Source organism: Terrapene carolina, unplaced genomic scaffold (genome assembly GCF_002925995.2).
Source record: "Terrapene carolina triunguis isolate 2854851 unplaced genomic scaffold, T_m_triunguis-2.0 Scaffold23, whole genome shotgun sequence".
Classification (NCBI taxonomy): domain Eukaryota; kingdom Metazoa; phylum Chordata; order Testudines; family Emydidae; genus Terrapene; species Terrapene triunguis.
The window spans coordinates 19,862,659-19,874,738 of NW_020664374.1; the positions used below are offsets into that span (position 1 = coordinate 19,862,659).

Genomic DNA, 12,080 nt, shown 5'->3' on the forward strand with positions numbered 1-12,080 from the left:
GACGCTGGGTATAATGAGTGCTGTATGGTGGATAGTTTTCAGAATTTCTGGGGTGACAGAATCCAGGAATTCACCTATCTCCCTTTCTAAAGTCAACGTCACCTTTGCCTCTGTCCAAAACGGGGGAAAGAAATACATCCCTTCCCTATTACCAAAAGCCACCTAGTACCAAATGCCACATCTGTGCCCTTCCCAGTTGTCAGAGCAACTGGTTTTCCCCTGACTTTTACAAGATACAGCTTTGTGCCTTCCATAGAGAAACGTGCATCACACTAAAAATATTGTGAGCACTGTACAACAAGCTGAATTTAGTACTGAAATAAACACAAGGGATACTGTACTGAACCAGTGGGTCAGCAAGGAAGAGAGCTTTTCCTCAAAAATATAGATCCATGATAAACAATTTAGGTCTAATGAACACAGGGCTTACACTATGAGAGTTATAGCCAGCTATTAGTCTTTGAGTGACCTACAACAATGTACCACAAAATAAAGCTATACATGCTTACGTTTGAAATCTTTTACTTACAGTTTGCTGATTAATCTCTTCTTCTCCCATAGGTTCATCCATAATTTGCTGCCCATTCTACAATAAACATAGCAAATAGACAGCAAGTTACTAAACCGGTTGAATTCAGTTAAAAAGTAGAAAAACATTTCTTTGGGTGCTTACATGACCCCCATCACTATATCATTATGAGCACGTTTGTCTCTAAAACCCAGAAAAGTTCAACTGTGTGATACAAGGTGATCCCCTTCCAAAAGGTAAGCATATTGTGGACAGCACAGAGCAACACCCAAACTTCAATCCCCATATAGTATACCACTAGTCCAAATGAGTCCCACAATGGGAGTTATTCAGCAGAAATAAAACTCCTTTTCCCAAGACCAACCACATGTACCAAACCATTATCATCACTGTCAAAGATTCCATAAAATAACAAATTATTGTTGCAGTTTAGATTGTAGTAATAAAAAGCCACAAGCAGGAATGGATAAATTCATTTTTTTTTTAATGGGACAATGATGGTCAGGCTTGAAGGTCATGGCCCTGCTTATTAACACATCACACTTTCAAGAGCATACGCAACCAATTTATCTCTCTTTATATTAAGTGCAACATAGTTCTCATTATACTGCTGCTCATCTTGGTCACTGGACATAGTTAGAAAGGGGTTGATTCATTATTTTCAGTTCTCTTGTAGACAGACAGCTCTAGTGTCTCTGTTACTTATGAAGCAGCAATAGATTGAAACTAAAAATGATTCTGTTGTTCAGAACTCTTTGACCAGCCGCAAAACCATCAAAAACATGTTATTTTATGCTGCTGGAGAAAGCCCAAAGCAGAACCAGGTATTGGAGTTAAAGTGTGATAACTAACATACCCCTTGCAAAAATAATAATAATAATAATAATAATAATAATAATAATAATAATAATAATAATAATAATAATACAGGTGAAGAATGAAGTGGCAGAGATCTCCTTCCTTTCCCCAATGCCACACAGCTGCCAGGATGCTTTGGAGGGGGTTAAGGAATTGAGGAGACCTTTCCTTTCACTGCTGCCAGGAGGTTCTGAAAAGGGAAAATGACAGCTGGGCTAGAGAAATGCTTCAAACTTTGATAGACATCTATGCCACTCAAAGGCTGAAGATATAAGCTATCAAGCAGGATCCACTGACTGCCATCTACTAGAAATTCCAGTTCTCACTGTTCTCTTTTTCAGGGCTAAGTTTACCATTAGGATTATGATGCTGAACCTTACTGATGGATCCTTTGCCTTATTTGTCTAGAACTTTTTCTGGCTATTAGATATAGTCCTTTATTCATAACACAAGAACTAGGGGTCACCAAACGAAATTAATAGGCAGCAGGTTTAAAACAAACAAAACGAAGTATTTCTTCACACAATGCAGTGTCAATTTGTGGAACTCCTTGCCAAAGGATATTGTGAAGGCCAAGGCTATAACAGAAGGCCAAGACTATAACAGGGTTCAAAAAAGAACTAGATAAATTCATGCAGGATAGGTCCATCAATGGCTATTAGCCAGGATGGGCAGGAATGGTGTCCCTAGCCTCTGTTTGTCAGAAGCTAGGAATGGGCGACAGCAGATGGATCACTTGATGATTACCTGTTTTGTTCATCCCCTCTGAACCTCATGGCCACTGTCGGAAGATAAGATATTGGGCTGGATGGACCTTTGGTCTGACCCCCTTGGTCTGGCCAATCTTATGTTCCTTCAAGGTGAAGAGAATCCTCCAGCAAGTGACCCGTGCCCCACACTGCAGAGGAGGGCGAAAACCCCCCAGGGCCTCTGCCAATCTGCCCTGGAGGAAAATTCCTTCCCGACCCCAAATATGGCTATCAGCTAAACCCTGAGCATGTGGGCAAGACTCACCAGCCAGACACCAGGAAAGAATTCTCTGTAGTAACTCAGATCCCACACCATCTAACATCCCATCACAGGCCATTGGGCATATTTACTACTAACAGTCAAAGACCAATTAATTGCCAAAATTAGGCTATCCCATCGTACCATCCCCTCCATAAACTTATCAAGCTTAGTCTTGAAGCCAGATATGTCTTTTGCCCCCACTGCTCCCCTTGGAAGGCTGTTCCGGAACTTCACTCCTCTGATGGTTAGAAACCTTTGTCTAATTACAAATCTAAACTTCCTGATGGCCAGTTTATATCCATTTGTTCTTGTGTCCACATTGGTACTGAGCTTAAATAATTCCTCTCCCTCCCTGGTATTTATTCCTCTGATATATTTAGAGAGAGCAATCATATCTCCCCTCAGCCTTCTTTTGGTTAGGCCAAACAAGCCAAGCTTTTTGAGTCTCCTTTCATAAGACAGGTTTTCCATTCCTCGGATCATCCTAGTAGCCCTTCTCTGTACCTGTTCCAGTTTGAATTCATCCTTCTTAAACATGGGAGACCAGAACTGCACACAGTATTCCAGATGAGGTCTCGCCAGTGCCTTGTATAACAGTACTAACACCTCATCTCTACAGGAAATACCTCACCTGATGCACCCCAAGACTGCATTAGCTTTTTTCACAGCCATATCACATTGGAGGCTCACAGTCATCCTGTGATCAACCAATACTCCAAGGTCCTTCTCCTCCTCTGTTACTTCCAACTGGTGCGTCCCCAGCTTATAACAAAAATTCTTGTTATTAATCCCTAAATGCATAACCTTGCACTTTTCACCATTAAATTTCATCCTATTACTATTACTCCAGTTTACAAGGTCATCCAGATCTTCCTGTATGATATCCCGGTCCTTCTCTGTATTGGCAATACCTCCCAGCTTCGTGACATCTGTAAACTTTATTAGCACATTCCCACTTTTTGTGCCAAGGTCAGTAATAAAAAAATTAAATAAGATTGGTCCCAAAACCGATCCCTGAGGAACTCCACTAGTAACCTCCCTGCAGCCTCACAGTTCACCTTTCAGTACGACCTGTAGTAGTCTCCCCTTTAACCAGTTCCTTGTCCACCTTTCAATTTTTATATTGATCCCCATCTTTTCCAATTTAGCTAATAATTCCCCATGTGGAACCGTATCAAATGCATTGCTGAAATCGAAGTAAATTAGATCCACTGCGTTTCCTTTGTCTAAAAAATCTGTTACCTTCTCAAAGAAGGAGATCAGGTTGGTCTGGCACGATCTACCTTTTGTAAAACCATGTTGTATTTTGTCCCAATTCAATAATCTATTAGAAAACAGAAACTTAAAGGTAGTTTGAATAATTGTGGGTTTTTTGTTGTTGTCTCTATGGACCATATTATTGCAAAGTAACACACACACACAATTGTAAAGCTTTTAAAAACATTAACAGCAGAAAGTAAACTGACAAAGCACAGGGCTTACAACGGTGGGTATCCAACATTGGAAATGAGCATCTTCACAATTATCTGATTAACCTCTGTGGACAAACTGCTGAGACTGTCTGTCTGCTTCCCATATACTGCAAAAATCGACATGTTTAAATAGCTGATTAAAACTCAATGACATTCTTTGTTGAGGTTTTTACTGTTTGTATAAAGAGGTGAAGGATTAAGTGCTAGGAGGAAAGCATGATTTTTAAAGTTTTTTGGTGATGCTCTCTTCTCCAGGAAATCAAAATAGTGTGTCTCAGAAGAGCTGAAGAAGGGTGAGGAATAAAAGGACACCCCTGAGAAGATCAGGCCATTGCATGGATTTTGAAAAGCTGATCATTTACAGTTCTTGAGACTCCGACGAGAAATTGCAGAACTGGAATTAATTTGCAAACTGGACACTATCAAATTAGGCCTGAATAAAGACTGGGAGTGGATGGGTCACTACAAAAAGTAATTTCCCTCTGCTGATACTCAAACCTTCTTTGTCAACTGTTTGAAATAGGCCAACTTGATTGCATTGGCCGCATTAGCACTACAAAAGTGATTTTTCCCTCCCTTGGTATTCACCCCTTCTTGTCAACTGTTGAGAATCGGCCACTTCCTTTTTATTATATCAGTAATTGATATTGTTGCTAGAGCTACTGTTAGGAAAGCTATGTATTCATTCTAGCCCATATGAGATAACAATCGGAATAACCTAGCTTTATAGTCCACTAAGAACAAAAAATAACGCTGCACACTATTGGAAAGCAGAGACTCTCAGACTTCAGTGGTACACCTCTACCTCGATATAACGCTGTCCTCGGGAGCCAAAAAATCTCACTGTGTTATAGGTGAAACCGCGTTATATCGAACTTGGTTTGATCTGCCGGAGTGCGCAGCGTGGCCTCCCGGGAGCGCTGCTTTACCGCGTTATATCCGAATTCGTGTTCTATCGGGGCGCATTGTATCGGCATAGAGGTGTATATTGTTTGTAGTTTTACATAGTATGCAAGTATGTCACTAACTCCTCAGTTGAACATTGTAATTTTGTCACTAGCACAGGGATACAGCAAATCTCAGGACTATAATTTTTAATCTCTGAAAGGGACACTGAAACAAGAACTAAGAAATGCAATCCAGTGTGGTGGGGGTGGTGGCAGGGAAGCCAGTGGGCTTCACACAATTGCTGACAGTAGAGGGAATGGTGAGACTCAGGAGTCTTGGGTCCCATTCCGGGCTCTGGAGAGAAGTGTTCTATAGTGGGTAGAGATTCTTCTGCCTGTTTTCCCCCCCAAGCCCTTCTCACCAGTTTCTGTCCCCCTCCTGTCTCTTCACCACCCAAAGCTCCTCAACCCATTCCCTTTCTCATTTAGTCAGTTCCAGTCTCCTTTTCCAGCCAGTCCCAGTTCCCCATTCAATCTGCCTTTCACTCCCACATGGACTCCCAGTTCTAATCTCCTAGGTATGTAGTTGTGGTGAGAAATGTTACTTGCGCCCTAGGGCAGCAAAACATTCACAAGTTTAGAGCTACCAATATGAAATCACTGGCAGTAAGTACTAAAAGGATGGCAGGTTTCGTATGTGTCATTCACATGGATATGACATCCGTTTTACTGATGTAATCATGAAAATCCATGAGCCTCTCCTGTACAGTAGTCTTTGAAATACAAGGTGTATTACATATTATGGATAAGCATCAGATAAGAATGCTTTATTATAATAAAACTACACTAAAAAGTTCCATTTGTCATAAACTTACAAGTAAGCAAACTCCAAGAAATATTGCATTAGAATAGATAAATACTTTAGAAGAAGTGATAAAGAACTATTTAGAGGACATTTTGTGAGGAAATTCTTCAGTACAATGGAGTAGTGGTAAAGACTTGAGTAACTTTCAATATCCATTGATACATTCTGTTTAGACAATCCTGCTTATGTTTTCAGTACTTCTTTCCCTGTTTTTATTATGTAAAGGATTGTTGCAAATGTGATATTTGTTCTTGTGGCTTATTCCCCAGAAGTATGTCATATTCCAAGGGCTGATGTATAAAATAAGTACAGAAGTAATCACAACTGGAACATTATGACTGCAGGTGGCAAAGAACGGATGCAATCCTGCTAACACTTATGCATTCACTTAACTTTGACTTTGGGTCGACTACTCATGTACTTAAAAGTTATGCATGTGTGTAAGTATTAGCAAGAATGGGGTCATAAGCATCAATGCTGCACCTTATTAGATATGCTTTTATGCATCAACATCACTCACTGACATTCCTCTTCATCCCAGTCATTTAAGTAGTAGTAATGTCCCACTGACTGCCACAAGAACAAGATAATCATGGATTCAGCACGTAAGTGAAAAAATGAGTATAAAATATCTTGCTTTTAAACAATCTCTATTTGTGATGGGCAAGACTTTCAAAACTAAGTGCTGAAAGTTAGGCTCCCAAACCCATATTTAGACACTGCCCATTGACTGATGTTAATGGGAGTGCAACACTTTTGAAAAACCAGGCTGCTTGTTCAGGTGCTTAAATATAAATTTAGGAGCCTAACATTAAGACTCCAATATTTGAAACTCTTGGCCAACATGTCTTGTGCATGGTTACATAACATACAGTATATACTCAGCATGGGACATAGATGCTGGTTAAGGATGTAGGGCAAGAACCTAAGCTGATGTAAATCAGTATAGTTCCACTGGCTTTAACAGAGCTTGATTTACACTTTGGATATTCCCTCAAGCACTATATATAATAACTTTCTTTTATGTACCATCATTAATACAAACTACTCCAAAATGCTTTACATTACAATAATGTTCTGAGAGCTCATCCAGGAGTTCTCTGTTTTTTTGGGTACTGTAGAAACATACAGTGAATCAAATGCCCTCTTGTTCAACTTTAATAATTGAATGGATTTATGTTTTTATCAGTTTGCTTGGCACTTCATTTCCCTCACAGAAAAAATACCTATCAACCCCAACATTGGTATAACTTGAGGTAAAAACAAGGTTTGCTATAACAACTTATGATTTCCTTAGGGCTGCATTAAGTAGTAAGGCTATGTCTATACTGCTTCACAGTGCGGAGTATGGATGTGCGAACCACAGAACACAAAATATTGCGATATAACTGTTTGAAAGAGGACTATGTTAATGCAAACTATATACCTTTCAATTCGCACCAGCTGCATCCACATGGGGCTGTTACATGGTAACACTTTGGTGCGCTCTGCAGTTCATACCTTCACGGTCTGCACTGCAGCATCACAGTGTGAACAAGTCCTTAGTGAATATCTATGGCAAACATAGTAAATGTACATGATTTACAAAAGCTGCAGAGGACAGCCAACGTATAGCTATGGAGAAGAAGTCATAAAAGGACTCCATGAAGACAAGAGACCTCCCACAGGGATCTGACTGTAGTCAAGAGATTGCAGTGCTGCTAATAAGGCTAACTCGTGTAAATTAAATATATGGTTAAGTATTTAAGCCATTTGTTTAGGTACTTTATCTAAAAACTGACTATTTTTAAAGACAGCTTTCAGGCAAACAACCTTTATATTCAAATCTATTTTCTTCTTTTGTGATCCAGCCAAAGGAGTTAATGGAAGTTGGACACCTAACTTCCACTGAATTTTGACAGGCTTTGGGCACCTACATCACTTAGGTTCTTTTTAACAATTCTATGTATAAATTCAATACAAATTCAATAATCAAATATTCATATTTTTTCTTCATACAGTAGAACCTCAGAGTTACTGCTACCAGAGTTATGAACTGACCAGTCAACCACACACTTCATTTGAAACCGGAAGTATGCAATCAGGCAGCAGCAGAGACAAATAAATAAATAAATAAAATAAATAAAGTACTGTACTGTACTGTGTTAAACGTAAACTACTAAAAAAAAAGGGAAAGTTTAAAAAAGATTTGACAAGGTACGAACACTGTTTCTGTGCTTTGTTACATTTAAATTAAGATGGTTAAAAGCAGTATTTTTCTTCTGCATAGTAAAGTTCCAAAGCTGTATTAAGTCAATGTTCACTTGTAAACCTTTGAAAGAACCATAACGCTTTGTTCAGAGTTATGAACAACCTCCATTCCCAAACCGTTTGTAACCCTGAGGTTCTACTGTAGTAACTTAGAATATTAAGTCTGTTTCAAAACAAATGTTTACTAAAATAAACCAAAAAACACAGAGGTACCTGTACAGTATGAACATTCACTAACAAAGCAGCAATGATTATCTGTTCCCTATCTAAGAAGTAAACCTGAAATAATTTGGGATTATACCCATATGTGAAGCACAGCATGGGATTGTTAGGATTGGGCTTTACACTGTAAACCCTGCAGATAGGTGTAGTTATATATTTTTGTAGTGTTTCTACATAACTTAAATCTCATATGATAACGTAAGCACAGAACAGCCTTGTTTACATGCGTAACTTTTCTTTATGAAGTGACTGAATATATTTTGAAATGTTTGTTTTTTAAAAAGTCTCCAAACACAGTATTTTGAAGAATGAGAAATCAAGTGAATAATGGAAACTTACATATTTAGTAACACACATGCATCAACCCAACACCTTTTAAATTTAGTATTGTGGCTTCCTTATACAGTATTCACAGCATTTAGCTGCTATGTTTCCTAATTACAAAGAATATACATAGCATGAAGAGGAAATTAAAATGACACTGTTCACATTATGTTAAAAATTCAGTCATGCTGGATAAGTCTCAAGAAGGAAAAATATTTGTCCTCCTAGAACAAGTGTTAAATTGCTCTTCTTAGTAATTATTCTCCTTTCCAAAATTATTTCACCTAGAACTACCACTATGAAGATCAGTGAGAAAACTACTGTAAGAATGGTAGGTATTTTTAAATGATTGTGATATCAGAACTGCTTCACTGGAGGTCAAATTAATCTGCAGTCTCCTTTTAAGTGGCAGGCGGTCAGGAAGCAATGGGGCAAGTTTCTCAGCAGTATTACAACTTTGCAAGCCTTTATTACCTGGTGTCCAAACCACATTAGCACACAATTCTTTATTTAATGAAAACTGGAAGTGACTAGAAGTGGCTACAGCTCTAATTAATCATCCTCCCCACCCCACCCCCACAAAGGGATCTGAATCTCCTCACCAGCACTTGGAACAACTCAGTCTAGTAACTAAAAACGCATACGGAACTGTGACATTGATGTCATACCACACCAACATCCTATGATCCCCTCACTGCAAACAGCAGGAAACCACACTGCACAGCATTGCATGGATGTTCCCCAAAACTGGCCAAACAGCAAGTGTTACCAAGATGAGGCAGCCAGGGTATCCTAAATGCTTGCGAAACAGCAAGAACTGAAGGCAGAACCCAGCTCTGCTTAGATAAAGACGTTTTGGGATGGTAGGGATGAGGGTACTTTTCCAACAGTAAAGAAGTGAGAGAGGGGGGAAAAAAGGGTTGTGGGGGAGAGAAATTAAGTAAGGTCAAGCCAGGCTTCTTATACGCCTGCCTGGCCTGCCACAGGGTCAGGTGGCTATAAAGAGTTGCCCTATTAGGAGCTAGTTTCCCTCAACGCTGTGTCCGCTGGCTGGGAAGTGTGTTTGGAGGAGGCTGGGCCACTCCGGGAAGAGGGAACTCGCGGTGACAGTAACCAGATACCGGAACGGAACAAAACCAGCCAAGTCGTTCAGCAGCGCAGAAGCAGGTTTTTCTCCACCCAGAGGGTGCAGGCTAACCCCCCCCCCCTCCGGAAGTGATGGGGTCCCGGCCGATCCCCCTGCGTGGGGGTCGGTCACTACAGACAAGGAAGCGGCACGCAGCCGAGACTCACTCGGGCTAGGGAGGGAGCGAGACACCAGGGCACAGCTCCGAGCAGCAGCTGCTGGGAGAGAGGAAAGTCCCATGCGGCTCCCACACCCTCCGGCCTTCGCCTGACCTATTGTCACCAGCCAGCTTCGCGGCTCCCCACGCCGCAGCCCCCGCGGCCGAGCGACCCGCGCACACAGCAAGGGAAAGTTTCCCATAAACTTGGGGGTTGCGTGACACCTCGCTCTGCCCAGCCCCGGGACCAGCGCGCTCCCCATCATTACACCGCCACCCTGGTGGGGGGAGGAGGGAGCCACGCGGGGCTCACGGGACAGCCCGTCCCAGCCCGGGGTGGCCCGTAGTCCTGCAGGCCGGGGGGTTATTTACAGCCCCTTCCCCACGGGGCCGGGCGCCGCGCGAACACCCCCTTCCCCTCGGCTCGCCCGGCGCTCGCTGTCCACCAGGGGCCCCTCTCAAGCGCAGGGCGCCCCCAGGGGGAACGTGGGCTCGGGCCGCAGAGTTGGGGCCCCCTCCCCACGCTGCCGGAGCGCGGTGGGAGGAGGCGGGGGAGGGTCTCCCTGCCCCGCTGCCCCCCGGCGGGACCCCGTACCTCTGTGCTGCTGTCGGCCGCGCTCTCCACAGCCATCTTCTGCCAGGGGTCAGCCAGCTGCGCTAGCGGCATCGTCCCGGCTCGGCTCGGCTCCGCCGCCGCCGCGCTCCGCTTTCAAGTGCCCCCGCGGGGCGAGGGACCAGGGCGAGGGCAGCCCCCGGCGCGGGCAGGGCGAGGAGCCCTAGTGCGGGAGCGTAGCGGTGCGGCGCCCCGGCCAGCGGAGGGCCCTGCCCGGCTCTGGCTGCCGCCGCCGCCTCCTCTCAGCCTCCTGCCCGGCGGAGCTACCCTGCCTCAGCGCCGCTCACTCCCCGCTTCCGCTCGCAACATGGCGCCCGGGCCATACCTGCCCGTCAAACCGAGGCGGTGCACGTCAGCAACTGGGGGCGGGGCCGAGCCAGCCAATCCCCGGCAGCCGCAGGTAGCTGGGGGCGGGGGAGCCGGGTCCGCGCGTGCAGGGGGCTGGGGGGGGCGCTAGCCCAGCAGGGGAGTTGCCGCCAGTGCGTCCTCAGGGTGGATTCCTAGCTCCATGCAATACTCGGTGCCCTCACCCACGGGAATCGGGGGCCACAGCTCCCCATTATACAACCCGGACAGTCCTGGCTACCACATGAGGGCTAAGCACCACCACTGATTGGGGGAGCCCCTGAGAACATGGAAACCTTTGAGAACAAAGCAGCTGGGCATTTAGATTGAAGGGGAAACTGAGGCACAGAAAGGTGAAATTATTTTACTAAAGTCGTACAGCAGAACCAGGATTAGAAGGAAGGTCTTCTGGGTTACAGTTCAGAGCCTTGATCACTAGACAACACTGCCTCACAGGGGGATTAATATAAAACACCATCCTGGCCCCTATGGACGTAGAAGCCCTCTACACCAACATTCCACACAAAGATGGACTACAAGCAATCAGGAACAGTATCCCCGATAATGTCACGGCAAACCTGGTGATTGGACTTTGTCCTCACCCACAACTATTTCACATTTGGGGACAATGTATAGCTTCAAGTCACTGCTATGGGTACCCACATGGCCTCACAGTATGCCAACATTTTTATGGTTGACTTAGAACGCTTCCTCAGCTCCCGTCCCCTAACGCCCCTACTCTACTTGTGCTACATTGATGACATCTTCATCATCTGGACCCATGGAAAAGAAGCCCTTGAGGAATTCCACCATGATTTCAACAATTTCCATCCCACCATCAACCTCAGCCTGGACCAGTCCACACAAGAGATCCACTTCCTGGACACTACAGTGCTAATAAGCAATGGTCACATAAATACCACCCTATACTGGAATCCTACTGACCACTATACTTACCTACATGCCTCCAGCTTTCATCCAGACCATACCACACGATCCATTGTGTACAACCAAGCTCTAAAATACAACCACATTTGCTCCAACCCCTCAGACAGAGACAAACACCTACAAGATCTCTATCAAGCATTCTTACAACTGCTGAAGTGAAGAAACAGATTGACAGAGCCAGAAGAGTACCCAGTATCAGAGGGGTAGCCATGTTAGTCTGAATCTGTAAAAAGCAAGAGTACCCAGAAGTCACCTACTACAGGACAGACCCAACAAAGAAAGTAACAGAACGCCACTCCGTCACCTTCAGCCCCCAACTAAAATCTCTCCAGCGCATCATCAAGGATCTACAACCTATCCTGAAGGATGATCCCTCACTCTTACAGATCTTGGGAGACAGGCCAGTCCTCGCTTACAGACAGCCCCCCAACCAGAAGCAAATACTCACCAGCAACCACACACCACACAACAAA

General features: G+C 43.8%; 1 protein-coding gene across 2 annotated transcripts in view; it reads right to left on the minus strand.

Moving 5' to 3' along the window:
* The window catches only part of LOC113406243 (ribosomal protein S6 kinase alpha-3), a 125,222-nt gene extending 114,846 nt beyond the window's left edge, over nt 1–10,376 (minus strand). For both annotated transcript variants that reach the window (XM_026649848.1, XM_026649847.1), the window contains exons 1-2: nt 10,297–10,376; nt 530–586 (exon numbers count right to left, since the gene is read on the minus strand). In XM_026649848.1, coding sequence (XP_026505633.1) covers nt 530–586; nt 10,297–10,368 — 129 coding nt within the window. In that variant the 5' untranslated portion in view covers nt 10,369–10,376. The remainder of the gene's footprint in view (nt 1–529; nt 587–10,296) is intronic.
* Between the last annotated feature and the right edge of the window lie 1,704 nt (nt 10,377–12,080).